This window comes from Montipora foliosa, chromosome 6 (genome assembly GCF_036669935.1).
Source record: "Montipora foliosa isolate CH-2021 chromosome 6, ASM3666993v2, whole genome shotgun sequence".
Lineage (NCBI taxonomy): Eukaryota > Metazoa > Cnidaria > Anthozoa > Scleractinia > Acroporidae > Montipora > Montipora foliosa.
The window spans coordinates 60297382-60323002 of record NC_090874.1 but is presented as its reverse complement, the minus strand read 5'-3'; the positions used below and the strand labels follow the sequence as shown (position 1 = coordinate 60323002).

Below are 25621 nucleotides of genomic sequence, written 5' to 3'. Positions count from 1 at the left end.
GTCTTTAGGTTCAATTTTAGGCTACATGCAAATTTTTAACTAAAATAGCCTAAAATATCACTTGGCATGTTTATGCGCCCAGGCTTCAATTACATATATGTAATCACAAAATGTGACTTGAAAACTACAATAAGTGCCCAAAGGGTTTAGACACTCTGCCCTTTTAAGGAATCTCTGACAAATCCCTTCCCCAAAATCTATCCATCTAACCCCCCCTCCCCCCCCCCCCCCAACTCTTTTTACCAACTCTTCCTATTAGTGTTAAGGTGCTTTTTTCCTAATTGTGGTCTTCTCCGTTCAGTGTCTCAACAACTTTTGTCACTTATTGTAGCTTGTATTTTTAGGGTACAATAACAATGGTGGAATACAATAATAATGCTGGAAATCGTACTTGTAGTGTGATTTCTGGGCATTTTTATGTATTGCACTGTCTCTCTTGAATCTGAATTGCTGAAGAGCTTTCATAGTGTTATTAACCATATAAGCCCTAAGGGGGCCCCCAGTGACAAATAAAATCGTCTGGCATTAGACAGAGTAAAATCTGTAACAGTAAGTGGCACGTTGGGGGCCTTAAGGAGGCTCGAAATAGTTTTTCCTTTTTTCAAACAAATAAACATATTCTGTCCTTAGATACAGTTAGGGTAATCATATCAAGACGAAATTTGGGGAGGGTATTAAGTACTCATCATAGATTTCTCCATCACATTTTCCTCCAAAATAATGTTACCATGGCAACGATACAAGGCATTTCTTGGGGCCTTAAAATCAAGATGTATTGTCCTTTTTTGAAAACATGGGACGGTGAAACCAGATACTGTTAGAAATAATCTCTAAAATATTTAAAATTCAACAAAATCTGTAGGTCAGTTTTTCAGAAAAATCAATTTTTTTGAGATGTTGCTAATTTTTTTTTCACCTACAGAATTTTTTTAAATTTGGAAGACAAGCGTTTTAATTTAATCTAAGCGAACATGCTAAAAATGAAAAAAAACTTGCCGTCCGGAAGCAGCGATATAAACGATTAAAGTTGCAAAATCAGGAAAAATGAGAGAGTTACAAGATCAGCATTTACTCATGTGTCACCCGCTCATTCCATTACACGTGCGAATGGAGCTAAGTGACCATTGTGTGAAGTGACCAGAAGTTACCATCAAAACGTTTGTGTACAATTTTTGCAGTTTTCATGAATAGGAGATGTCTATTTATATTCCATATGTATAGGAATTAGAAGAAAGGTGAGCAAAATTAGTGGCATTTGTTCGTTTCTGGTGACCCATTTTAAATTATGAGCTGACGGCAGCAGCTTTTAGAATTGAGTGTGTGGCTTACGCGCGCACTGAGCTGAAAACCCTTTCGAGCCTCCTTAAAGGGTTACAGTAGTTCTGGAATACACAACTTACAGAAACAGAATTATTCTTTGGCAAAAAGAAATCAAACTTGAAATTCACTTGCTTTAATGTTTCATTATTCTAGACATCACAAATCTTATCCATTTAATTAAGTCATTTTTTTTATTATTTGTTAGGTTGCCCTTGAAGCTGCTCGCAGTCTTGATGACAAGACTTGTTGGGAAAGACTGGGGGCTGCTGCCCTGACACAAGGAAACCACCAGGTGATCATAATTTTCTGTAATGAAAATTGAAAGTGATTGTTTATGACTCTAACAGTAGTTTCTTATAATGGTGTCTTATTTCATCAGGTGGTGGAAATGGCATACCAAAGGACAAAGAACTTTGACAAATTGTCCTTCCTCTATCTTATCACTGGAAATCTTGAAAAGCTTGGGAAGATGACAAAGATTGGTATGTGATAATTTAACAGAAATAATATCCCTTTCATCTCTTTGTCATTAATTTTGTGCAAAATTCTAGATTATCTTTTTTTTTTTCTTTTAGCGGAAATCCGCAAGGACATGAGCGGCCAGTACCACAATGCATTGTACACTGGTGACGTCGAAGAGCGCATCAAAATCTTGAAAAACCTTGGTCAAGGTAATAGTGGTAATTTCTTTGATAGTTGCTTTTTAAGATTAAATTTTTCCCCTTTATGACCACTTTAAGGTAGCATCTGCAAGTGAAATTATATAAAACAAACTCCATTTGGAATATATGAGAAGACATCAGGTAGAATTCCACTTATTTGTGCTTATTTGTATTTCTCACTTGGTTTCTTTGTTTAATTTCAATTATTAAATTCTCAACCTCGGATAATGCAATTCTCATGCTCTGATTGGTTCACTCAATCTCGGTTATCAGCTCATATACCTTAGTTTGACCTTATATGGTAAATGATTGTGCTTAGCGTTGCTAGACAACATTTTTATGCCAGAAAGCGAAATGGCAGGCCGCTTCTTGGCTCTGGTATAATTGGGATTATAAGCAACCTCTTCAGTCCAAAAAAACTAAGTCATTCTTTTTCCAAAGGATCTCTGGCTTACTTGACAGCAGCTACTCACGGATTGTCAGAGGAATGTGCTGAGATACAGGAGACATTTGGTCTTGATCCAGACACTGTGAGTAATGTTGTAAATCTGTGTACTGTCTTCAAGATAAGTTAGGGTATTGATTTTGTGAGGCATTAGAAGGAATGGGGTTTTGGGCTTGGGACAGTGCGAATCAGTGGTCGGAGTTGAGGTCATCATCACATCAGCATCATGTTAGTAAAGCATATAGGCATCCAACCTACTATGTCCTGTAAAACAACCATGTTGTCATCTATGTTTGTATGTCATGTAGGATAACTATATAGGCATCTAGATTTGTACTCAATCTAATCTAGGTTAGTTTATCACGTAAGCCAATCATAGGCATTCAAGTTAGTATGTCATGTATGCCAGCCATATAGACATCAAAGTTAGTGTGTCATGAAAGACAGCCATATCGGCATCTAGGTTATTATATCATGTAAGCCAATCATATAGGCATTCAAGTTAGTATGTCATGTAAGCCAGCCATATAGTCATTGACATTAGTGCCTCATGTAAGCCATCCTTAAAGCCATCTGGATTTGTACATGATGTAAGCCAACCATATAATCATCAAGGTTAGTTTGTCATGTAAGCCAACCATATAGTCACCGAGGTTACTACGTCATGTAAACCAACCATATAGGCATCCAAATTAGTATGCCATGTAAGGCAGGCATATAGACATCCAAGTTATTGCATCATGTAAGACAGGCATCTAAGTTAAAAGATCATGTAGGAACCCCATATAGGCATACATAGGACAATTCGATGCACATCAAGTTGTATTCCAGATGATTTCTTCCCAAAACTCTACATTTATAACCCTCTTATGTCCAGTTTAACACTCCCTTAAAAAGTTGTGGTTGAAGTGGATAAGAGGTGCTTAAGTGTACATATGTCAAAGAGAAGTTTTCCAACAATGGCAAGGTCTTCATTAAATATAAATTTGAGCTTCAGTTAACTTTGTCAGTTTTGCTATGCTTGTTTGAGGAAAATATTGATATAACACAACAAAATGATGACAACTGAAATGTAAAGAAATAGAAAGAAACGGAATAGCTTTTAGAAACAAGGGTACTCTACCTTAATATACAGCTAAGGCATCATTCCACTAACCCAAGGAACTCTAGGTTCTTTCCCTCTATTGTGCATTTGTAATTTTCATTGATGGTTGTTGCCTTTTTCTTATCATAGCTCCCTGCAGTGAATACAAATGCCAAGCTGTTGCAGCCCCCGCTACCAATTTTACAGAATGAAGGCAACTGGCCTCTACTTACTGTGGCCAAAACCTTCTTTGAAGGTGCCATGGCTGCTAAAGGTGAGATGGGATTTTAAATTTACCCTATGCATAACTTGTTTAAAATTTGATCATTTTGTTCAATATTGTCAGAGGACAAGGACTGATAGTTTGTAATGATTGAAGAGGTGTGTATTTAGCAGTGGTGACTTTGGTGCACCCAGAAAAAATACCAAGTTCCCCTTCACTGTACCAGGAGTTGAACCCATGACCTTTGATTACTAGTTCAGAAGCACCACAGAAGTCTTGTTAGAGCTAGGCCATTTAGTTTCATTGAATTATACTGGTTGCCTGTCAAATTTTGCATTATTTATTAGGTTTTATTATTAGGCTATAAGGGACTTAATGGACTGGTACCAAGTTACATTCATATTAATTATATTGTTACATTTAACTGAGTGCAGTTGGCGTAAGTATGGCCAGTCCATCATCAACGTTTAAAATCATTTCAACTTGGAGATTTTGCTTTAGCCTTTTCAATTTCACCCAAAGTGAGGCAGACTTTCAAACACGTTTTGTTCCTACAGCCTGCACTATTCGTGTTAATGTTTGTGTGAGGCAACTGGGGAAGACTACCACTTACAAATTGCATTGATGAAAACTTTAGTTCAGTGTAGTTTAAGCAGACCTACAAACAAACCCAGCTGACACTATTTTAAATCATTTGCAACTGCTACAGCTGGAGGTGGGGCAGCAGCAATGGCTGCCTCAGACATGGATGAGGGTATGACTGACGCATGGGGAGAAGATACTGCACTTGTCATTGATGAAGGTAACTCCTATATTTTTTTATTTACACATAATTATTAACAGGTTGCTCATTGTTTCTAAAGTTTTGGGCGTAATTTGCTTATGGATGAATGTTGGATGGTCAACCCTTTTGCTCGTTAAACAGATAAGCGTACAACAGAACAACCTAAATTTATACTTGTACTAAAAAAAAATTGCAAGAAAGAGCAGGTGGTGAAAGAGACAGTGCAGCCAAGTGATCAGGGTGCTTGCCTTGATATCCAGAGATCCCAGGTTCAAGATCTGTTCTGATCACTTGTTGAATTTGATCCCTTTTGTCCCTCATTCAACTTCTCGGCGGCACTTGTAAATAACCAACTGTTTTGCCTCCTGGAATCCTTAAAAGTTGTTGTTTTTGTTCTGTTCCGTGGTTTCACAACTCTCACACAAAAATACAAAACACATCACTCAAGCAACTAATAAAATTATTATATTCATACTATCAATTGAAGTAATTGAAGTTAACTAAAAATAGTAAGGTTAACCCATCGACTCCCAGGGGTTCCCCATTGACGAGTAAAATCGTCTGGCGTTAGACAGAGTAAAATACTAAGTCTGGCCAGTTTCGGCTGGTTTGGATGTCAATAGGTTAAAATAAAAATAAAAAAATTAACAGAAAATAAGGTCCCAAAGCACTCTGTTTCTTAGTTAAGGGCTGTGCATGAACTGTTAGGTATTATAAAATAAAATTATTTTCAAGTTTAAAAAATAGTAGTAGAATTTTCATTGTAATGCTGCACCTCTATGGCACACGCAAAGATACTAAGATATGGGCGAAAATAATTTCCGCGCATGCGAAGAAGTGCAGCAGGATGGAGGTTTCCGTCGCTGAGGGGAGGTGGGTGGGACAAGGGTGCTCTGTAGCGACCTCTCGGGGCATGAACGCATAACAGGGCGATTACAAGTGTGGAGATCGAATAAATACTCTGCTCAATACCCATGGGTATTACGATGGTCTCTAGAGAAAACGCGTGCTAATTTACGTATCGCGTGTGGCCAATTCGGCGCAATCATATCAATGAAAATAGTAGTAGAATTTTCATTGTAATGCTGCACCTCTATGGCACATGCAAAGATACTAAGATATGGGCGAAAATAATTTCTTACTTAAGCACAAATTGCCGCAAATAACCCAACATATACTTTGAGAGACTCGCATTCCTCCCAATCTCAGAAGCTCAATTTATTCAAAAAGGGGAAGATAGATACAATGTTTCAAGGGAAAGCGAGGGAAAGTCCTTCAAGATTATTATGAGCTCGAAACTCGGCCCCCAACGATTCTGCAGGGGAAATATTATCCCTCCCCTTAACAGAGCCCTGGGCAAGAAGAGAAGCCGGGAGCGACAACTCCATAACTTTGGGGACTTGAGAATAATATTGAGCCGTCTGCACGCTTTTCCATCCAACGTGTCTAGCCACTTGGTCATCTGAGGCACCAAGGAGGGATAGGGTTATGGAACAACCACTCCTAAAACTGTGCATAGTTTCGCCCTCGTGAAGTTTCAGAGTCGTGAGATGGAGGCGTAGGCGGTTAGCTACAGTAGAGCCAAGGAAAGGCTTTGTGGAGACGCGGCCCTTTGGGTCAGTGGCATGGAACAAAAAGCCCTCCCGAAGTTTGATATTCATGAGGTCAGCCAGCTTAACATATGTAGTGAGGTTTACGACGGGACAGACTATACTGTCATGAGGGCATTTCTTAACAGCAAAGATATTGGAGTCCTTTCCTCGAAGCGTTTTTCCGAACTTGTGGTGAAACAATAAGCCTTGTTTTCCAGGAAGCAGGAGAACCTCTTTAGTAAAAACACGGCCGAGGTCAGATGCTCTGTCACCAGAGTAGAAATCTAGGCAGAAGAAGGCCAGATCACGGCTCACGATGTACCTTTCCAGGGGGGATATGGATGGAAGAAATGTCTGCTTACGGAGGTAATAGCAGAGTTTAGAGAACTTGTCGAAGAAAAAAGGCACGGCTTGGCGAGGCGAGACTCTTGCTTTTGCTTGTTCCTCGGAGATAGAAGCGAGGTATTCCTTGACAGACGGATGAGCTGCTGGGTTACCAGGAGATAACCCTGACCACACGCCAGACCGGCCAAGAGAATTAAAAATAGAACGCAATTTCCCAATTGTGCTATCAACTGTACCAGCGGCCAATCTAGAGGGGCAGCTACATTTCCGCTTGGATTGAGAGCCAAAATTAGGACAGCTAGGCACGTGAATCTTGGTTTTCCCCTTAGAGTCCTTCCATACGAGAAATCTGATGAGTAAAATAAAACACATCTCATGTCCAAGTACAAGTTAACATTTATTCAACAAATCATAGTGACAAAAGCAAACAAAAACGGCTTAGTTCCTTGGGCAAAATCTAGCAATATGGCCACGCCTGCGACAATTGAAGCATGTAGGCGGTGGACGCGGAGCATAGCTAAAATCAGAAGACCTCCGGGAGAAACCTGGACCAGGCTGACGCGGAGGCATACTGGGCCCCCATGAAGCGGAAGGGCGCAGGGACTTCTGGATAGCTTTCGCCACTTCAACATCTTCTTTGTCTCCGACCAACTTTAATAAAATGCTTTGGAACTGCGGCTTGCCCAGGAGGGGGCGGCATTGGCGTAGAATCGTGCTGAGACGTTTAGTCCTGGCGTCTGCAGTGTCCCGTGCCAAATCTACCAGCGATTCTAATCCAGCGAGAGCTTTGTAGGGGTCGAACACCGGGGGAGGCTTAGCAAGCTCTTGTTGAAGTGACAAAAGGCAGCCCCAACGGAATTGGACGCGGACGTTCTTTTTAATTCCATAAGCTGATTTTGGAGTTCTCTAACGGTCATCTCAGCCTGGCGAAAAGGTCAAAATAAAATTGAGGTCAGGAAACAAAGTAGCGCAAGGAGGAAAATATTTACCATAATTGAGCATACTGAGACAACAACAGTATCGGATAAAGGGGATAAAAATATCATGTTTACGCGCGAGTATTACACGCACATTACATGCGGAGATCAAGTGCCCTACACGCACCGACCCAACAAATGCGCGTAACCGATTACACGCGGCAGTACTAAGTGAAAAATTACACAACGTCGTTAAACTAAAACTTGTGAGGTGCGAAAAATGGAAACAAAATATTAACAGAGCATGTAGGGAAAACAACACTGTGTCAACTCTTACGCCTCTGACCGCAAAAACATTTTAGATAGAATTGACCGGTATGCTAAAACTGGCTTTCCGCCTTGCAGAGAAGGTTATATAATTTATTCATTTATTTACTCATCTACAAAATTCGAGGCGAAACGCGCCACCAAAGTATACCAAAAGGCGACACACGCCATGAAAAACAAACTTGGTTAGCGACACACGGTAAGGAAACAAATTTTAAGGTGACAGTTGCCGAGGAAAGAAACTTAGAAGGCGACACACGCCAGAAACTAGTTAAAACGGCGACACACGCCATTAAGGCTAAATTAAAGGCGACACACGCCATGAAAACAAACTTGTAAGGCGACACACGCCATGAAAACAAACTTAGGAGGTGACACACGCCAACAAGACTAAATTGAAGGCGACGCACGCCATGAAAACAAAGTTGTAAGGCGACACACGCTGTGAAAACAAACTTAGAAGGCGACACACGCCAGGAAAACAAACTTGCAAGGCGACACATGCCATGAAGCAAAGGCGACACACGCCACACATTTAAAAAGTGGACCACGAAGCGAGCAAAATACAACCACAGTAAAGCGAGAGAAACCAGCTTACCTCTTCAGCGGGAGCAACCGGGTTATCCCCGGCAGCAGGAACTTCGGCTGCAGCTGCGGCTTCGGCAGCGGGAAGAGCAGCCACCAAAACATCTGAAGGAATAGGAACAGGAGCTTCGGCCATAAGGAAATTAGGCTCAGCGACGGAAACGTGGAAACGAAGGCAAAAAAGGGGGTGCTCTGTAGCGACCTCATAACAGGGCGATTACAAGTGTGGAGGTCGAATAAATACTCTGCTCAATACCCATGGGTATTACGATGGTCTCTAGAGAAAACGCGTGCTAATTTACGTATCGCACGTGGCCAATTCGGCGCAATCATATCAATGAAAATAGAACAAAAAAGAAAGTATTCCAAATGATGACGTGATAAATGAAAAATTTATTATCGTTATTGTTATTGTTAGGTTTGAACAATGAAAGATTGAATTTATAGAAACAGTTCCCATTATTTGCAAACCTGATTTAGTGACATTTAAAGGGACTGGTGACAATTCTGATTGAACCAGTCTGAACAAAGTTTCACCAGAACTACAAAATGAAAACTTAAATTCAATCACATGTAGCTTTATCTTGGGATTTATCTTGGGGTATTATTTATGATAAGTAAGAAGTGCGTGTGATTGCATTTCATTAAACAGACCATTTCTGGTTAGTAGATTGACGACAGGCTCTTACGGTGCATGCTCTACAAGGGTGTAGATACATGTGATAGCCGGGAGCCAGCAACAAAAGGCAACAAGAAATTGTCTCAAAAACATTACGAATGGCCCTGAATTTACCTCTAAATTTCCATATTTTGCATGGGAGCATGCCCCCCAGGGGTGTCCAACTGGGCCTTAGGCCCAAATTAAGTACCAGCCTATTAAGTGCACATAACCGTCTTTACAAAAGTTCAGCTATGTACATCCTTCCTCTTATTTCAGAGGGTGGATTTGGTGATGACGGCTTGGATGGTGACATCCTTGGTGGAGATGAAGAGGGTGGTGGCTGGGATGTTGGTGATGAAGATCTTGTCCTTCCCCCTGATTTGGTAGGTCCAGTCTGGTAGGATTCAGATTAAGGCTCAAAGTAATGTGATATCAACATCTTAGCTACATGTGCAAACACATAAAAAATGGTTGATCAGGCACAAAATAACAATGTGGAAGTTGTTATCAAAATACAATGTGCCAAGATGGGGTGCAACGTTTACGCCATCATTAATATAACAGAGTGTAGCATTTCCCTGGGAGGTGGATAATGAATGTAGTGTATCAATATTATTTTCTCTTAAAAGCCCAGCAAAGAAATTATGATAATGCCATTGTCATTAATTTCAGATACTTTATGAAACAGATTGTATGGAGCATGCCATTATTTTGATCCTTTCGTTGAAGTTTTGGAATTGTTGTCCTTGTAGAATGAAGGATTGAGTTTGTCTTTCCTCAGGATGTTGGTCTTGCTGCTGGCACATCAGATGAAGGTTACTTTGTTCCACCTGTCAAAGGAACTAGCCAATCTCAGGTATACTTTCAAAAACCATGTGTTGGCTAGGGTTGTTTTTAAAGGCATGCTTGTCTTCGTTTTTTGTTATTGCACTAATGTAGTGGGCTGCTTTTGTAGGTTTGGTGCACCAACTCGCAGCTTGCGGTTGACCATGTCTTAGCAGGATCTTTTGAGAGTGCCATGAGAGTGAGTTGAAACATTATGTCTTTATTTACCTCCCAGAATAATTTTTTATTGCCATTGCAATCATAATAGCATGCAGCTTAGAGATGAGCTTAACTTGAAGCAGCCTCAATTGACGAGTGGAATCATCTGGCTTAACAGACTGAAAATTAATATACAAGTCTCTTTCTTAGGATTGCAAGGGTTAAAACAATGTGTGTGGAAGTCACATCTGTACTGTACATGTATATTGGCATTCTAAACCATCTTCCTATCCTTGCAAGTGTTCTACAGAAGATGATTTATGTGTTGCTGATCCTCCGAGTCAATAGATATTTCAAGCTATGCTGCATTTGGCTCTACATCGTGTTCTTTTGTGCAGGCCTTTTCAGGGGCTTTGCTCAGAATTAATTGAAGCTCTTAAGAGAATTTGGAAGACCACATTAGATGTAGGGGTGTGAGAGATGATAATGCCCTGATATGCCTGTATGAGATAATCAAATTAGTTTTCACCTTTGGTGAAATATATATATATATATATGTATATATACCGTATATGGTTTGCATTCTTGGTAGTTTTGTTTGGCCCATGCTGGTGGGATATGTCCATAGAGTTTTATGCCACAGATTCTCTGGGGTACTCTTAGATCAAACAGTTCTTCCAGTGCCAACCCTTAGTCTCATTATCTAGTTGTTGAGAGAAAGCTTAGTGGGTGCAAAATAGACCTGTCACCTGTTACTTCTCCATGAGGCTACCTTAGGGCTTCATATCTGGAAGGAAAACACAAGACAGCATGTTAATGTATAGGGCTATTGAATCATGGTGGTTATAAATCTATTACATGAAGAAGTTTTCTAACACATGAAATTTGCTTTTGTTCCTTTTTAAATAGCTTCTCCATGACCAAGTTGGTGTTGTGGTATTTGAACCTTACAAGCCATTGTTTATGCTAGCCTTTGCAAGAGGAAAAACAGCTCTTCCAGCCACCCCCGGATTACCTCCCTTGTTAGGGTATCCACACAGAAACTGGTGAGCTTTGATCTATTTACGTCTATTTATGAAATTTAGGCAGCACCATCTCCTTTTATAACGTTCATGTAACAGTTGTGAGTAATTACTTCTGTTAAATTTCTTTGCTTAGGAGGGATGCTGGAGCAAAAGGTGGCCTTCCTGCTGTAGGCTTGAAACTTAACACACTTGTACAGCGATTACAGGTTTGTTTTGAGATTGAAATATGGTTTGCATATCTTTTTTTGAAAACAAGTGTACCTCTTCAGAGTTAAAGTAAATGGCACTATTTTTTGCTTTTTAGGTTTGAGATTGTTACAACTCTATCATTTTCATGATTCAAAATAAATTCATTTCTCAAATGCGATAGTAATGTCATATCACAAATAATATGATGAAACAAAATAATACTTTGTGCTGTTTGTCTTTGCTATTGCTGGTCAATACTGTCAGTACATGGTAATCTTTGTCACAGGCTATCATTGAGGCAATTTACGCCAAGCAATTGATTACAACTTTTGTTGTCAAAAGCGAAATGAATAATTCTACAAATGTATGCATGTATGTACATAATTATATCCATAAACCTTGCTTTCAAACTGTGAGGGAAAAACTACCTGTGGCTTCCAGTGTATGATACAGTATAACAAAAAGCAAACCATCAGAAATGCTTTTTTAGCTAAATGAGGGATTCAACTCTCTACTTTGGTTTCTAAAGGTTGCTTATCAGTTGACAACTGGAGGCAAGTTTCAAGAAGCAGTGCAAAAACTGCATTCAGTTTTGTTGAATGTGACACTCCTGGTTGTGGACAGTAAACAGGAGATCAGCGAGGCTCAGCAGCTGCTTGGAATTTGCCGAGAATACATCGTTGGACTCCAGATGGAAATTAAGAGAAAAGAACTTCCTAAGGTACATAAATCACTTCACACCAGGTAATGGTAGTTGTAAACAGGGTTTCATGAAGAACTGAAGTTGGAAATATAAATAGTTTGAAGTACATGTAATTGGAGAATTGTGTCAAAGAACAAAGCTCTGTTTCGACCATAATTCTCATTGTAGTAGTTGGACAATAAATTGATGTCCAGTCCTCTATGCTCAATGAACATCCTGTATTTTATGTAGGGTATTCTTACTACCAAAGGTAAAGTAACATGTTTTAAGCTGTTGTTATCCATGTTCTTACAAAAGGTGTTTTTTTCCCATAGTCTACCCTTGAAGAGCAAAAGAGAATATGTGAGGTAAGTTCCCACTACAGACGTTTGTATCTACAAAGATGTTTGGGGGTAATAATTGTTTATTTTTTAAATCTGATAGTGTGTGCTTGTTTGTATTGCAGATGGCTGCCTATTTTACCCACTGTAATCTCCAGCCAGTCCATCAAATTCTGACTTTGAGGACTGCAGTTAACCTTTTTTTCAAGGTAATGACTTTCAAAGATCTTAAGAGTACCTCTTATCCCTCAGGCAAATGTTTTAAGTAACTAAATGGTACTGGAATGATTGAAATGAAAGGATATCACGTCATCTTGCTGCTTTCTTCAAATTACTTCATTAAATTATAATGTCACATTATTTTGTAATGATTGACTTGCTCCTTCATGCAGTTACCAGTCAAATGGGCAACCTAATATGTTGGAGTCATTCTTTTCAACTTGACCATTAAATTTTTTTATCACAGCTGAAAAACTTCAAGACAGCTGCTTCCTTTGCCCGCCGTTTGTTGGAACTTGGACCACGCCCAGATGTTGCAACTCAGGTTTGTGAATGATGTGATTGTGATTAAATTAAGTCCATTTGTTACACCCTGCTGTACAGCTTCTTTTGTACCACAGTCTTTTTTATCTATCTTTGATCAGGGGGTCATAAATTAACTGCCTAAGTTGTTTGTTTATTGATAGATTCGCAAAATCCTGCAAGCTTGTGACAAGAATCCGACTGATGCTCATAACCTTCAGTACGATGAACACAACCCTTTCACTATCTGTGGAGTATCTTATAAGCCTCTTTACAGGTATGATGTCAGATCACAAATAACAATACTGTTCCTGTTTTTTCTCAAAAGCCATAACTTCCATAAATGAATGTGATAAAACCATGTATTACAAAACTTTTCATGTACTGGTGCTTGATACAAAAATGAATTATATCTCTGCAGGTTAAAGCCTAAATGGTACATAGAAAAGTACACAAATACTGTTTATTTCTGATAATTCGAACCTCATGCTAACTTGAACCAAAATCGATTTCCACTGGATTTTAGTCATACATTTGTTGCAATTTTGATAGCGTAAAGACTCATGTATAAGCCGCACCCCAAACTTTCAAGCATGATTTTGGAAAAAATCCAACAAATGTTTTACAACAATGTTTGAACGTATAGCTGGGGCTTTAGAGTTTAACTGCTCAGAAAAAGTGTAAATGAAAGGCTTGAAAGAACTACTTGTGAGCAAGATTCGGGTTTAGAACCTGAAGATGCAAACAAACGGCTCCCTTAGGAGCCACCACTCCTACCGAAAGCAGTGATCAACAACAGGTTTCAATATGTTCAATCTTTAGTTACTGAAGAGTTTCAGTTCAATTTTTGACTCCTACAAGCCGGTTTACTTCCTCTGAAAGCAATGGTCTCGTGTATAAGCCACCCCTGCGATTTTTGTCCCAAAACTTAAGCAAAAAGGTGCGGCTTATACATGAGTCTTTACGTTAACTCAAGCGTCCCACTTATTCAACCCACTTTTCATTTCCCTTCAGGCCATTCTCTGTCCATATAATTTGTTACCCTCCTTATCAATAAAGGGCAAAATTACTGAGCGCTGATTGGCTGAGACAGGGGGCATTTTTTCTTAATCGAGGGCATTTTTGGTAATCAAGAGAGGGCTTGATTACCTGTCAATGATTGGTTAATCCATTGCATAGCAACATATAAATTTTGCCCTTTATTGATAAACAAGTAATCGCATGAGTCCTCGTACTATTAAGGATTAATTGCAGTTGTGTTTTGGAAATTCACTCGTGCAATTAATCCTTAATAGTACTCGGCCTCATGTGATTACCTATACGTACATGTAACTCAAACCATGTCTGTCAAAACAAACAGTGAAATCTTTGTCCTTTTTTTCATAACACAAGATGTGTCAGGCCAGTTCAGGTTTTGTTGTCTTAGGGTATATTTAACTACAGTCAGTGTCTCAGTGTATCTTCAGAAAGAGTTGCTGCTTTCCTTTTTCAATTTCCCGTGAAGCTTCGGCAGACGATTGTAGTAAGAGTACTTATGTAAGTAGTACTTACAAACAGTAGTTTAAAAAGGTGTTTTGTTTTGTTCTTCTCTTTTTATAGGGGGAAACCTCAGGAGAAATGCCCCCTCTGTCAAGCTTCATATTGTCCAGAATACAAAGGAGCAGTTTGTAATGTTTGCAAGGTTGCAGAAGTTGGCAAGGAGGCCATAGGTCTCAGAGTTAGTCCATTGCAGTTCAGATAAAGCACATCAGTGTCCAAAATTATTACCAGTTAATGGAATGCCGCAGTGTTACTTGTAACTCAAAATTTGAACTGAAAAGAGTGTAATGGTAACCTCTCAAGCAAACCGCTGTTCTTTTCAAGGAGTATGTATAACAAGGAGTGAATCCTCTTTAAAAGACTGACTAATGTTGTTTTGTTATTCATTTCATCATCCATTGGGAAGCAGATAAGAATTATGATAGAAAGTAGCAGGAAAATGTTAATAAAATCAATTAGATCAAGGAAGTGGGCTTTCTTAAATTATGGCTTTACTGTCATCATTCTTTCACCCTCCTCCCTGGCCATAGTATCATGATGGTCGTTTTTGTGGTCCCCTTTGTATGTGTTTCCTATAAACTCAAATTAATTTCTTTTTATGTCAGTCTTTATCACTGAAATAATGTAGTTAGTAAATGAATTTTATAAGTATTGTTGTCACTAACATGCTACAGTGTACATCGAAGAACCAAAATAAACTTTTATGCTGTTATGTGTATTGTGAAGTGCTATAATTTCTAGCAGGGAAAAGGGGACATGAGAAAATTTAATGTCAAGGTGGCAAGGAAGCTTAAGGTCCCATTATTTGTCACCCTGTAACAGATAGGTCGAGGGTGTGTGGTGTGTTTTTTTTTACCTTGGTTGCATGACACTCCCTCTAGCTGACACAGGCAGACCTGGCTTAATCATTATTTTGAAGTCACAATCCTACTTAAAGAATCACCAATAGTCGATCTAAGTAAACCTTTCATCCATCAGTGCAACTCAGTGGGTTTCTAATGGCTTCCCATCTATTGAAGATTTTCTTTGAAGTTAATTTCATTGTCATTAATGAACAGGGAAGAGGTGGTATTTCTGGGTATTTTTGTGAGTGAAACCTAAACAATATTGCAGCCATTGTGGACTAAAGAAACAGAGTGAGACTGTGGCCCTTAATGGCTGATCAACCTTCTCATAATGCATGCTTATTTAGCAATTCCGACCGCTATGTCTAATATCCCAGAAGCTGTGAGTTTGGTGTTATACAGTCATACATATTTTAATTGACCAGTCCCCATAGGGGATTTTCATGGCCAATGAAACAATTAACGTAACGACAGAATGTAACAACAACTGTCAAGAATCGCAACTGGCCAGAGGCAAACCAGTTGGCTGAGAAGTTGAACCAGGGACTACCTAATCACTGCTTCCATATGCATGTGGAGTTATGATGCTTTTGGCTTCAGAATTGTCGCGCATTCTAAAGGTTGATGAAGTACAATGTGATTTTGGATGTAAAACCTGACTTGGGGTAATTTACCAAGATGTGGTTGCGAGAGACCATCAGTGACAATCATTCAGGATACTGGTACTGGTTGCCAGGAATCAAACTGTAGACTTTCATGGGAATATAGGTCTTAACATCGCCTCAATGCATTAACTCTGTAAATTTGATGATTCAAATGCTAAAGGGAGTTCCCATGGGAAGGTTTATCAAGTTTGCTTGTTACTGTAAGTTCACAAAATAATATCACAAGAAATATTATTGTCTTTGGACCGTTTTCACAATGGTGGCCAAATGAAATAGTATTTTGTCTGACTGCTTATAAGCCATTTTATTATATTTCTCAGTATGTGCACTGTGATTGGCTAAAATAGCAGGTTGTATTCTACAGTACGGCCTGCTAAAATAATTTGAAATCTTGATTAAACATTCTCAAATATGTCGTTTATGTTACATAAACTTGTAACACTGTTGGAATCTTGCAAGCAGCTATTTCAAAAAGTTAAGAAGATTATTTTATTCATTTTTCTGATTGTGACGTGGCAATCGTTGTGGCAGTTGAACCTTCCGCTTGACTCAACTTCGTGTAGTTTCCTTTCCCGCACACCTGATTACCTCAGAGATATAATAAATATCTTACTAATCTCATTTCCTCAGTCTGTACTGAAAATTACAGATCCCTGTTTTTGTCATTGATTTGTGGCCCGTAGCTTGGGTCATAAATAAATGGAAAAAAACTTGGCCTATAACTTACAGAACGGTCCTCTACTCTTGCTACAATGGGCAAAATTTAAGAAAATAGAAACCAAATTGAGGCTCGCAATATTAGTGAGAATACAAAATGATTGTGGTCACACTTGAGCAAAACACAGTGTAACTCTAGTGTTGACAGTACTCTAGTGTCAACTCCCTAGGGGAACACTGAACAATAGAACCTTGAATTAACACTCTTGTTAACTCCCTAATGTGACCAGAACCAATGTAAATAAACCAGTCGCCAATTGTACAAGTGGGGTCGATTTCATCTGATTGCCATTTCTGGTAATTTGTATTATTATTTTGAATCAACTATAATGCAATCAACATAACCTTTACTTGCATTCAATTATCTGGGCTGCATGGCAAATTAACAACCCCTGAAGATTTTATCTGACTGTCCAATAACCTATTTAAACTTTGCTGCCATTTCTTCAAGATTAGACATAAGTGTTTCTTTATCGTTACTGGACGCTTGAGACCATGCAAGTGGTAAATGTGTTGCCACTGCTTTTCTGTCTTGATAAAAAGAACCGCTTCTCTCCTTGGTCACATCAGAAACAGCGAGCCATATGATTGTGTCTGCACCCTGCTCTGATGTACGCAGGCGATCCTTCATTTTTTGGTAAAAACCAGGCATTGATGACCGCACAGCTGGAGTGTCAGCCCAACCTGTTGAAAATTACCAAAAACTAGTTTTAACATCCACTCAAACATCCATTCAATGTCCCCATTTAATTAAGAAACCAAATCTAGGTGCAATGATAATAACAATCATAGGCGTAGCTATAATTATTATTTTATATTCTTCAAGCATCAAAATGCCAGTTCCACAGTTGAAGAAAGAGAATCATTCCAAATCATTTTTTGTGAGTGCACTCCTCTTAAACGTGACAAGGAGCATACAAGCATTTTCACATGGGAGTCAGGTCTGTCCTACCCCTCAAGGTGGCTGGAACCAGTTTCACCGCCTTTAAGAGACCTTCAAGAGATTATTAGAAGGGTTTTAACTACTATACTGTATCACGTAACCACAATGTTATGGCACCAAATGAAACACCAATTATTTCTGATAGTTAAATTTCAGATTGCTAATTACTATTCTACAATAAAAATGGGGGTCACCGAGTTTATTTGAGATATAAGCAAGTAAAAGATGAAATATAGGGTGCTTTAGGGAAGCCTTTGTGTTGCCATGGTAACGTGTTATGTAACAATAGTTTAAGCAATTGGTGTTTCATATGGTACCATAACATTGCTGCAGGGGCGTAGTGTACCTCGAAAATCTAAAAAATATACATTAATTTTTATTGATGTATTTATTAGTTCATGGATTTTTGGGCAAAAAGCGACTTTGACACATGCAAGAGTTTCTCTTACTGTATTGCTGCTATTTTACGAAAAAAAAATGTGGGATGTTGCACTAATCATTTTAGTACGAGATTCAAAGCCCAATCATCACAACCACAGTAACAAAATGAAAAAGCAAAAACAAAATGGATCGAAATACACCAATTGCAATACAAAGACTTGACCTTTTCACCCTTGAAGTCATCTTCCTTTTTCTGAGAGGTTCGCAAAAGTATTTGAACTGATTTGACGGCAATGTGAAACACAGTCATTTCAGGTCAGAACTTACAGAGTTCAATGTGCTTGTTTCAGTGGACATTTGAGTGGTAAATTAATTAAATGGCCCAGAGATCAGTAAGCAACTTCTTCAACCAGAGTGTGATTAATAAGGACAGTGAAGCAGAACCAACAGAAGGTTGACAAATGAACAAATAAACAACAATTTTTTTCATGCTTTGAATTATGAAACTTCTCCCTGGAAAACATGGGAAATGGCATTTACGAGGCCCTAAAAATAAAAATTTTGGGGGTGAGCATACCCCCATCCCCCTACAGGCTTGCCCCTTTGGCACTCATTTCACTATGCCTTCCTGCGCATACCTGAACAGAAAAACTACACTATGCACCTGTGCTGTTACTTGATACAGTGTTGAAGTGACAACTCCTCTTATAAGAAGGCCCCATAGAAGTAGTGAAAACTGGCTCCAGCCACCTTAATTATTAAAGTACAATTTTGATGCAGTGTTAACACTCACTATAATTCTAAAGTTTCAGTACAAACCACCACATAAATTCACAGTTGACTAAAGCTTTTTTCTATTGCCCACAACCAACTGTGGAGAGGATGACAATCAATCAAAGGATTATTGCTTAGAACAAGATACATCGCTCCTTGAGAAAACCAGCAAGTGATTTGGTCTATAAGCCAAAAAAGTTCTTTAAACTGTTGTGATTGGGTTGAATTTTTTCAGGAGGTGGAATTAGGCCAGCTGTTATTGCTTTGTGACATCTTTATCCATCCAGGTTAAAACGTCACATGTGCTCAGCCAACGCTCACCATGAAAGATGATAGATGGCCTTAAAGTGCTACAGTAACTATGACCTTTTTCTTAGTACTTCAAAACTACCGGTATGTTAACTGAACAGTAGGGTGCGTTCCTTTGGGATGATCCAAAAAAGGATAAAAAAATAAAAGTGCATCAAAAGAACCGATAAATCCACCCCCGGGAAAGGATTTTTCGGTTCCTTTTATGCACCACGATTCCAGTGATCTTGGGTCAGTGATCCTTTTTCGTATCATCCCCTAGGAACGCACCCTAAGAGACTGAAGTTTTAAGCCTCCACTTTTATAAAAGACACCTGTTTATTTTGACTGAAATTTTCCTAATTATTAATGGTCAGCCATTACTAACTTTAAAATCTCTCGAGAGCTGGGTCAAGGATAAATGACATCAAAGACACACTAGTTCAACAAAGCAATGCGTGCACATGCGCCTATATTAATATGCCAGCATGTATGATAACCTGCGTTTACACGCTGCAATTTTAAGCTAGTGAGTCTTTGACGTCACTTCCCTGGATCCAACCCTCTGAGGTCCAATCGCTCACTCTCAAACACGAGTAATGGCGGGCCGTGAAATCCAAAACTTGCACTCAAAGAAAACAGCCTTTGTGTAAAATTCAAAGCTCAAGATTTTGACAGTCAGGTGTCAAACAAACACTCTATCAAAATCTGAATAATAATTTTTATTTAGTCTGCACGTGAACAAAAAGCAAAACAAATAGACTTACCAGGGTGCATAGAAGAAAAGAATATTTCATGGTGCTTTTCTGCCCACTTTTCAGTCATAATAACTTGCTGTCGTTTGTTCTGGGCATATGCCATTGTACCATCAAATGGGTTCATCTTTTCAAACTGCAAATCTTTTACATCAAGCTTCATCACTAGCATGCCTCCTGTCAATTTCAAGTGTAAATGTGGGTGAAAAAAAGGTACATTATTTTACTGTAATTACACTTTGAGGGGTACACATACTCCCCTCGAAGTGCCCCTAACCAAAATATTCTTTCCACAAATATTATGCTGTTTTCACTTTCAAATTCCAATAAAGCACTCCATAAAATTTAACAAAAACCTGAGGTTGTTTGTCCCACGGCTGAGCTACGGTGCAGCATGGGCCCATAAGCTCAATAATGCATGCAATGTGATTGGTTCTCACCTACGATCCATTAGAGGACAGTCCCATAGCTAATGCACCGACGACTTTGGCGTCCAAAAAAAAATCATTTGAAATCTGACTCTTCTGGTTCAATTTTCCCCACCCCACGCATGCAAAGGACAAATTCCCCACTGCCTGGGAACAGAGGATAGTCAAATGCCTGGGGTTTGCCCGGGGGGATGTGGAAGTTTTGATTTGATCGGCACATAACATCATCATCATCAAAACTTTATGTTGATTACTAAAACAAATAGATTTCATGTTATTGACTGCTTCTGTTCAGTACTAGATAAGAGATAACGTTAAAATGTGGTACTAAGACCATGAATGACACACTCAGCTATGTCCTCATGTGCCACTTCTTTGTTCTTAACACATTTTTACATCATCTGTGATCTATCACTGAACAGACGCAACATAGAATCTATTAATTTTGTTAAATTAATGTGATGTCATCTCAGGGATAAGACCCATGCCTCTTATCTCTTGTCAGCCCTGGGACAAACGATTGCCAATTGTGTCCAATTCACAGAACTCATGCCGCATTTTGTAAGAGACATTGCAACAAGTTCATGCAAAATACATGTTTTCAGATGCTGAAATTTGACTTTCGCATGATAAAAATTTCGAAGCAAGGGGCATTTTGAATTTGGGTCGGGGGGGGGGGGGGGGGGGGGGGGTGGGACTGCCACATGAAACAGACGGGGATGCTCGTCGTCTTGCTTAGGGGTGTAAATTTTGGATTTTGTTCTTGCTTAGGGCGTTCCAGGTAAAGCGCCAATATTTTAAGCCGCCAAGGTCTCCACGAAGAAACACAGAATTACGTGAAGAGAAACAGAAGTCAAATTTTGCTTTTAAAAACTACTTTAGATAAAAGCATTCGATGATTATGTCTTTATATCATTAAAACTCATTGCATGTCGTATTTGTGTGTGTTTTGAGCAGTCTCTTTTAGGGGTCAAAATTTGCTTAACCCATGCCCAGATTGGTCTCCTTTTGGGGTCACAAAAAGCTTGAGCCACGCCCATATGATCTCCTTTTGGGGTCACAAAAAGCTTGAGCCACGCCCATATGGTCTCCTTCAGGGGTTAAATTCTGTTCCATATGGGTGTCCCCACCCCCCCCCCCCCCCCCCAGGTTTTTCACCCCACCTAAACATCGCCACGACGGTGGACAAGGCTGTTGTACTCTTATCTCTTCGGTTCGTTATAAGGATTACGTAATCGAATTCTGAAACGAACGAGATTCCAGCTCATGAACTTTTCTCCTTGCGAACGCAAAAAATTACAGTATCTCTGCGCAATAATTATATAAAATAATCTGGCAAACCTGATGAAACAGTGATAACTCGTGGCGATTCTTGCTTGAGGAGTTGTGGGATCAATCCACTTGTCAAGATGTACGTTCCCAAAGTGTTGGTTGCGAAGTTTTTCTCCACTCCATTCTCATCTACTTCCCTTGTATTAACCATGCAGCCAGCGTTGTTTATCAACACATTGAGAGGTTCACCGGACGATGAGAACTTTTCTACGAATTCCCAGACTTTTCTGGGCTGTGACATGTCCAGTATGTGGAGTTTAACCTTGTCATTCCCAGTTGCATCTGAGACTTCTTTCCTTGCCTCCTCGCCTCGCGTTTCATTGCGACATACCATATGTAATGTTGCTCCCTTTTTTGCCAAATACATGGCTGCATCTTTTCCAATACCGCTGTTTGCTCCAGTGATCATGAACGAACGAGAAGAAACATCAACATCAAGAGCTTTCGGGTCGAAGGATTTTTCAGCAGCAAGGAAGCCGCTTTTCGTGTATTCTTTAAATCCTTTTCCGAACCACACTAAATTCCTATAAAACGTCATCTCTGTGACCCTTTGGTAAAAATCTTCAGGACAATGAAATAACAACTGAAACTTATTGCAGTCTATAAAAGGTTGTCCGCGCGTGCAGTTGTTTTTATCAGGATAACGAGTGGCCTGGTTACCTGAGCGTGACAATTTTGCGTTACTTTAGTTTGTAAATATCGTCAAATTCGCATCTTTTTTTGGAGCCTCAGGACGTTACCCATGTTGCCCGAAAATATGTTAATGGCTGCTAATAATAATAATAATAATAATAATAATACACGTTTAGCCTTTCCAGTCACTCTCTTTCAAATTTGTCACGAGTGCAACAACAAAACGTAACATAATAGGGAGCTTAAGCAACGACAACGGCGACGGCAGCGAGAACGTCACGAATTTGCATATTTAGTGGGTAAAAACAATAGCTTTGCACGCCCTGCACGTGCTTTTTTCACTTTTGTCCATTTCTTTGCCGTCGTCAGCAAAACAACAACGTGAAATAGCCAAGTTTTTGGTTTTATGAAGAACGTCAGCACTTGAGGATAAATTTTCATTTTCTCTCCTAAAATGGAGTGCCGTTCCGACTAGTGTCATCTTTGAGGAATTACCACACCCTTGTCATATTAAAAACGTTGAAATAGTCACGAAGCGATTAAAATAACGCAAATTTATATTTTGAGATGACGTTCTCGTTGCCGTCGCCGTTGTCGTTGCTTAAGCTCCCAAATGACTCAGCAAATGCGTGGAAAAAACAATGCACTTTGTATATTTCGAGACGAAAATTCAACTTTCGTCGGGTGTCTTGAAAACAAAGACCCCTAAGACCCTGAGACTCGAAAACGAACCCGAAATTGTGCTAGCCTGAGCGCAGCCGGACATGAAACTCGAAAGCTACAGTAGGTCAAAAACCTACTACAATCAAGTGACGCATTGTTGGTACACTGACGGAATTAATCGAGCATCCCTCCCTCTCCCACCTCAATGTTGTTTTGAAACTAAAACGAACTGAACAGTTACTTGGGTGCAACTACCCTTGTGCGTCCTTAATTAGAGTATGCTTGCTCAGTGTGGAACCCATATACCAGTAATATTCACCAACTCGAACTAGTTCAGCAAAGAGCAGCAAGGTTTGTTTTTAGAGATTACTCAAATTATACTCATGTCACTCCCATGTTAAAACAGCTTGGTTGGGACACTCTTGAACAACGTAGACTTTCGGACCAATTATCTATGTTTTACAAAATCCAGCAAGGTTTGGTTGGTATCTCCCTTCCATCTGAAGTTCGTCCATTAACAAGTTCGTATAACCTTAAATTAATCATGTCACGTTGCGGTATGTCTTGCGCATAGTGTGTCTTGGGCGCTGAAAAGTGAACTGGCTGTCCCTCCAACAATAGCAACATATCTCTCCACGGTAACACTTGAGCAGACCAGCGAAAATCGTTTAAAAATATCATTTGGGCTGACTCTGTGCCTACTTTCCTGATTGCACTGACTGTAATGTTTCGTGACATGAAATTTACACCTTATCAGGAAGAGACAATCAGTGACACATTGCTCCCTCTCCCACCTCAATGTTGTTTAGAAACTAAAACGCACTGAACAGTTACTTTGGGTGCAATGCGCAATCCAACATTGTACGGGGGAAAGGGGGTGCCGGGGTGTTCCAACGACTTATGACTTTGATTGTAGATACTAGCTTCATAGCTCGAAAACCTTACGGTTATCTAGCTGCTAGGCATTTCCTTCTATGTAATAATATTTAGTTTAAATTGTAATTGAATATTCTATGTGTTAAGTTGCTAATTATTTAATAAGTTTTACAAACCATGTAATGGAAACGTGAAATAAAGTCTTTTTAATTGTATAGTCCGTATAGTAGTATATTTATATACGGCGGTTTAGTCTTAGCCTGAAATGTCAGTTGTCTGCCGCCCTCAGCAGGAAAGCTGAGGGCGGGAGACGACTGACATTTCAGGCTAGTTTAGTCTACGACGCGACTAAAATTGTACACAAATTTTTGTCCACAGCCGACCTCAGGCTGCGCGCAACATCTCTAATACCACAAGGTTTGCAACAGCTGGCAAACGTCCAGATGAAAGTTAAGATCAAGGAGACTTGCTTGACTTAAATTCATTTCGGCTTGGCCTCCTCTTTCAATTTAAAGACAGCAAAACTACAATAGTTATAATTGCTTTATTCCACGACCAGACATATTAAACAAAAAGTTGTTTTGTTTGCTGGTTGAAATGGATTTGAATACAGAATTTATGAAAGCCGTATGTTGAAAGTGCGGAGAGAAACAATTTTGTAAGCCCAATTTCACTGCAGTTGGCACCCGGGGGGGGGGGGTACTCCCAGCCAGGGTATGGTTTTCGGGATTTTTGTCTTGAACAGGGTATCGAATTTAGCATTTTTTGTCTTAATCAGGGTATCGATTTATCAATTGTTGTCTTAAACTGGGTTAAATGTCTTAAACAGGGTATCAAAAATCGGAATTCTGTCTTAAAATGGGTAGGAAAATCAACGATATTTGTCTTAAACAGGGTCAGGGTATGAGGGGCCGCGCCGCACCTCCCCAACCCAGGGATACATCGAGTACCCCCCCCCCCCCCCGGGAGTTGGCATCTCATGCAGTTGCAACAAGCATGAGAAATTTCCAGGCTTGAACGGGTAACGAAGCTATGACTGCGAAATTGCACAACACACCGCTCTGGGAGCTGTTCAATGGCCAGTTCATTTTGTATCCTGTAAGAGACTACCCTGAGTGCCTGAGGTTAACTTTTTTTCACCTTCTAGTGATCGCAGCTTTCTGAACCATAAGAAACCCCTCACACCCAGGGTAGTAAGAGATCTTTCACCTATAAACAATGGGGTTCAGACATCTCCGAGATATTCTTGCAAAATAAAAAGGGCAACATTAAGTTTAAAACATACCTCAAAGTTTATGCTTGGCACTTTATGGATTGAAGGAAGTTATTTATTTGAACTCCTGATACAGTACAATTCTAAAACCCTACAATCACATTATAGCTTAGTAAGGATTCGATGTCATTGTAAATCCACTATTCAAGCTCTTTCTTTAACAATTATGACAAATAATAGTTTGTAACAGTATACTGTCAATACATTTGGGGACGACAAAATTATCATGAATACAACTCAGCACTGTGAGGGGAAATCCTCAAACCAGCCTTTATGTTACAACAACCCTCCTTGATTTGAGGTTTGAAAAATGAAGAATCAACCATTATTTGAACAACTCTTTTGGCTACTGGGTCACCTCTGATGATATTGCTCTACAGTGCATTTAACAACAGTTATTTTATCCTACACTTGTCTTCCAAACCAATATTTGCCTATTTAGCCACTTCCGCCACTAAAATTTGCAAGAGTGGAAAATATTAACAAGCGGGGTTGTTTTTTTTAAGAGTAGAGGAAAACATTAAGATGGATAACACAAATTTTATCATTCAGCTGGATAAGGTCACAAATCACTCTTCTACGACCATCATCAAGATTACGCTTTATTCAGGAGTCTGTCATACTCAATAAATGAGTGGTAGCAGCATTGACGTCTCCACCACTGGCTTCGAGAACAGATCGGATAACACTCTCTTCCATGTTTGGAAACATGTCTTTTAAGCCTGCTACGTCTTGTTGACGTTGATTGGGTCTCATTTGTTGCTGTGGAGGTGGTTGCTGTTGTCCAGTTGGAACTGGCTGGTAAGGTCCATAACCTCCAG

At 39.5% G+C, this 25621-nt stretch overlaps 3 protein-coding genes across 3 annotated transcripts in view; 1 reads left to right on the top strand and 2 right to left on the bottom strand.

Annotated features, from left to right (window-relative positions):
• LOC138005856 (coatomer subunit alpha-like) overlaps nucleotides 1-14939 on the top strand; it is a 45732-nt gene extending 30793 nt beyond the window's left edge. Inside the window, exons 23-39 of the mRNA XM_068852032.1 lie at nucleotides 1526-1612; nucleotides 1700-1802; nucleotides 1896-1991; nucleotides 2424-2512; nucleotides 3662-3785; nucleotides 4444-4536; nucleotides 9222-9328; nucleotides 9727-9801; nucleotides 9901-9969; nucleotides 10839-10975; nucleotides 11088-11160; nucleotides 11673-11864; nucleotides 12161-12193; nucleotides 12292-12375; nucleotides 12633-12710; nucleotides 12853-12965; nucleotides 14288-14939. Coding sequence (XP_068708133.1) covers nucleotides 1526-1612; nucleotides 1700-1802; nucleotides 1896-1991; nucleotides 2424-2512; nucleotides 3662-3785; nucleotides 4444-4536; nucleotides 9222-9328; nucleotides 9727-9801; nucleotides 9901-9969; nucleotides 10839-10975; nucleotides 11088-11160; nucleotides 11673-11864; nucleotides 12161-12193; nucleotides 12292-12375; nucleotides 12633-12710; nucleotides 12853-12965; nucleotides 14288-14429 — 1695 coding nt within the window. The 3' untranslated portion in view covers nucleotides 14430-14939. The remainder of the gene's footprint in view (nucleotides 1-1525; nucleotides 1613-1699; nucleotides 1803-1895; nucleotides 1992-2423; nucleotides 2513-3661; nucleotides 3786-4443; nucleotides 4537-9221; nucleotides 9329-9726; nucleotides 9802-9900; nucleotides 9970-10838; nucleotides 10976-11087; nucleotides 11161-11672; nucleotides 11865-12160; nucleotides 12194-12291; nucleotides 12376-12632; nucleotides 12711-12852; nucleotides 12966-14287) is intronic.
• Nucleotides 14940-16026: 1087 nt separating this feature from the next.
• Nucleotides 16027-22199, bottom strand: LOC138008014 (dehydrogenase/reductase SDR family member 12-like). Its single transcript, XM_068855181.1, has 3 exons — nucleotides 21365-22199; nucleotides 19608-19772; nucleotides 16027-17138 (listed from the first exon to the last, which is right to left on the bottom strand). The coding sequence occupies exons 1-3, from the start codon at nucleotides 21891-21893 to the stop codon at nucleotides 16876-16878; spliced, it is 957 nt and encodes a 318-aa protein (XP_068711282.1). The 5' UTR covers nucleotides 21894-22199; the 3' UTR covers nucleotides 16027-16875.
• Nucleotides 22200-24055: 1856 nt separating this feature from the next.
• Nucleotides 24056-25621, bottom strand: part of LOC138007997 (toll-interacting protein B-like) — a 10043-nt gene continuing 8477 nt past the window's right edge. The window contains exon 6 of the mRNA XM_068855164.1: nucleotides 24056-25621. This exon is cut by the window's right edge and continues 100 nt beyond it. Coding sequence (XP_068711265.1) covers nucleotides 25407-25621 — 215 coding nt within the window. The 3' untranslated portion in view covers nucleotides 24056-25406.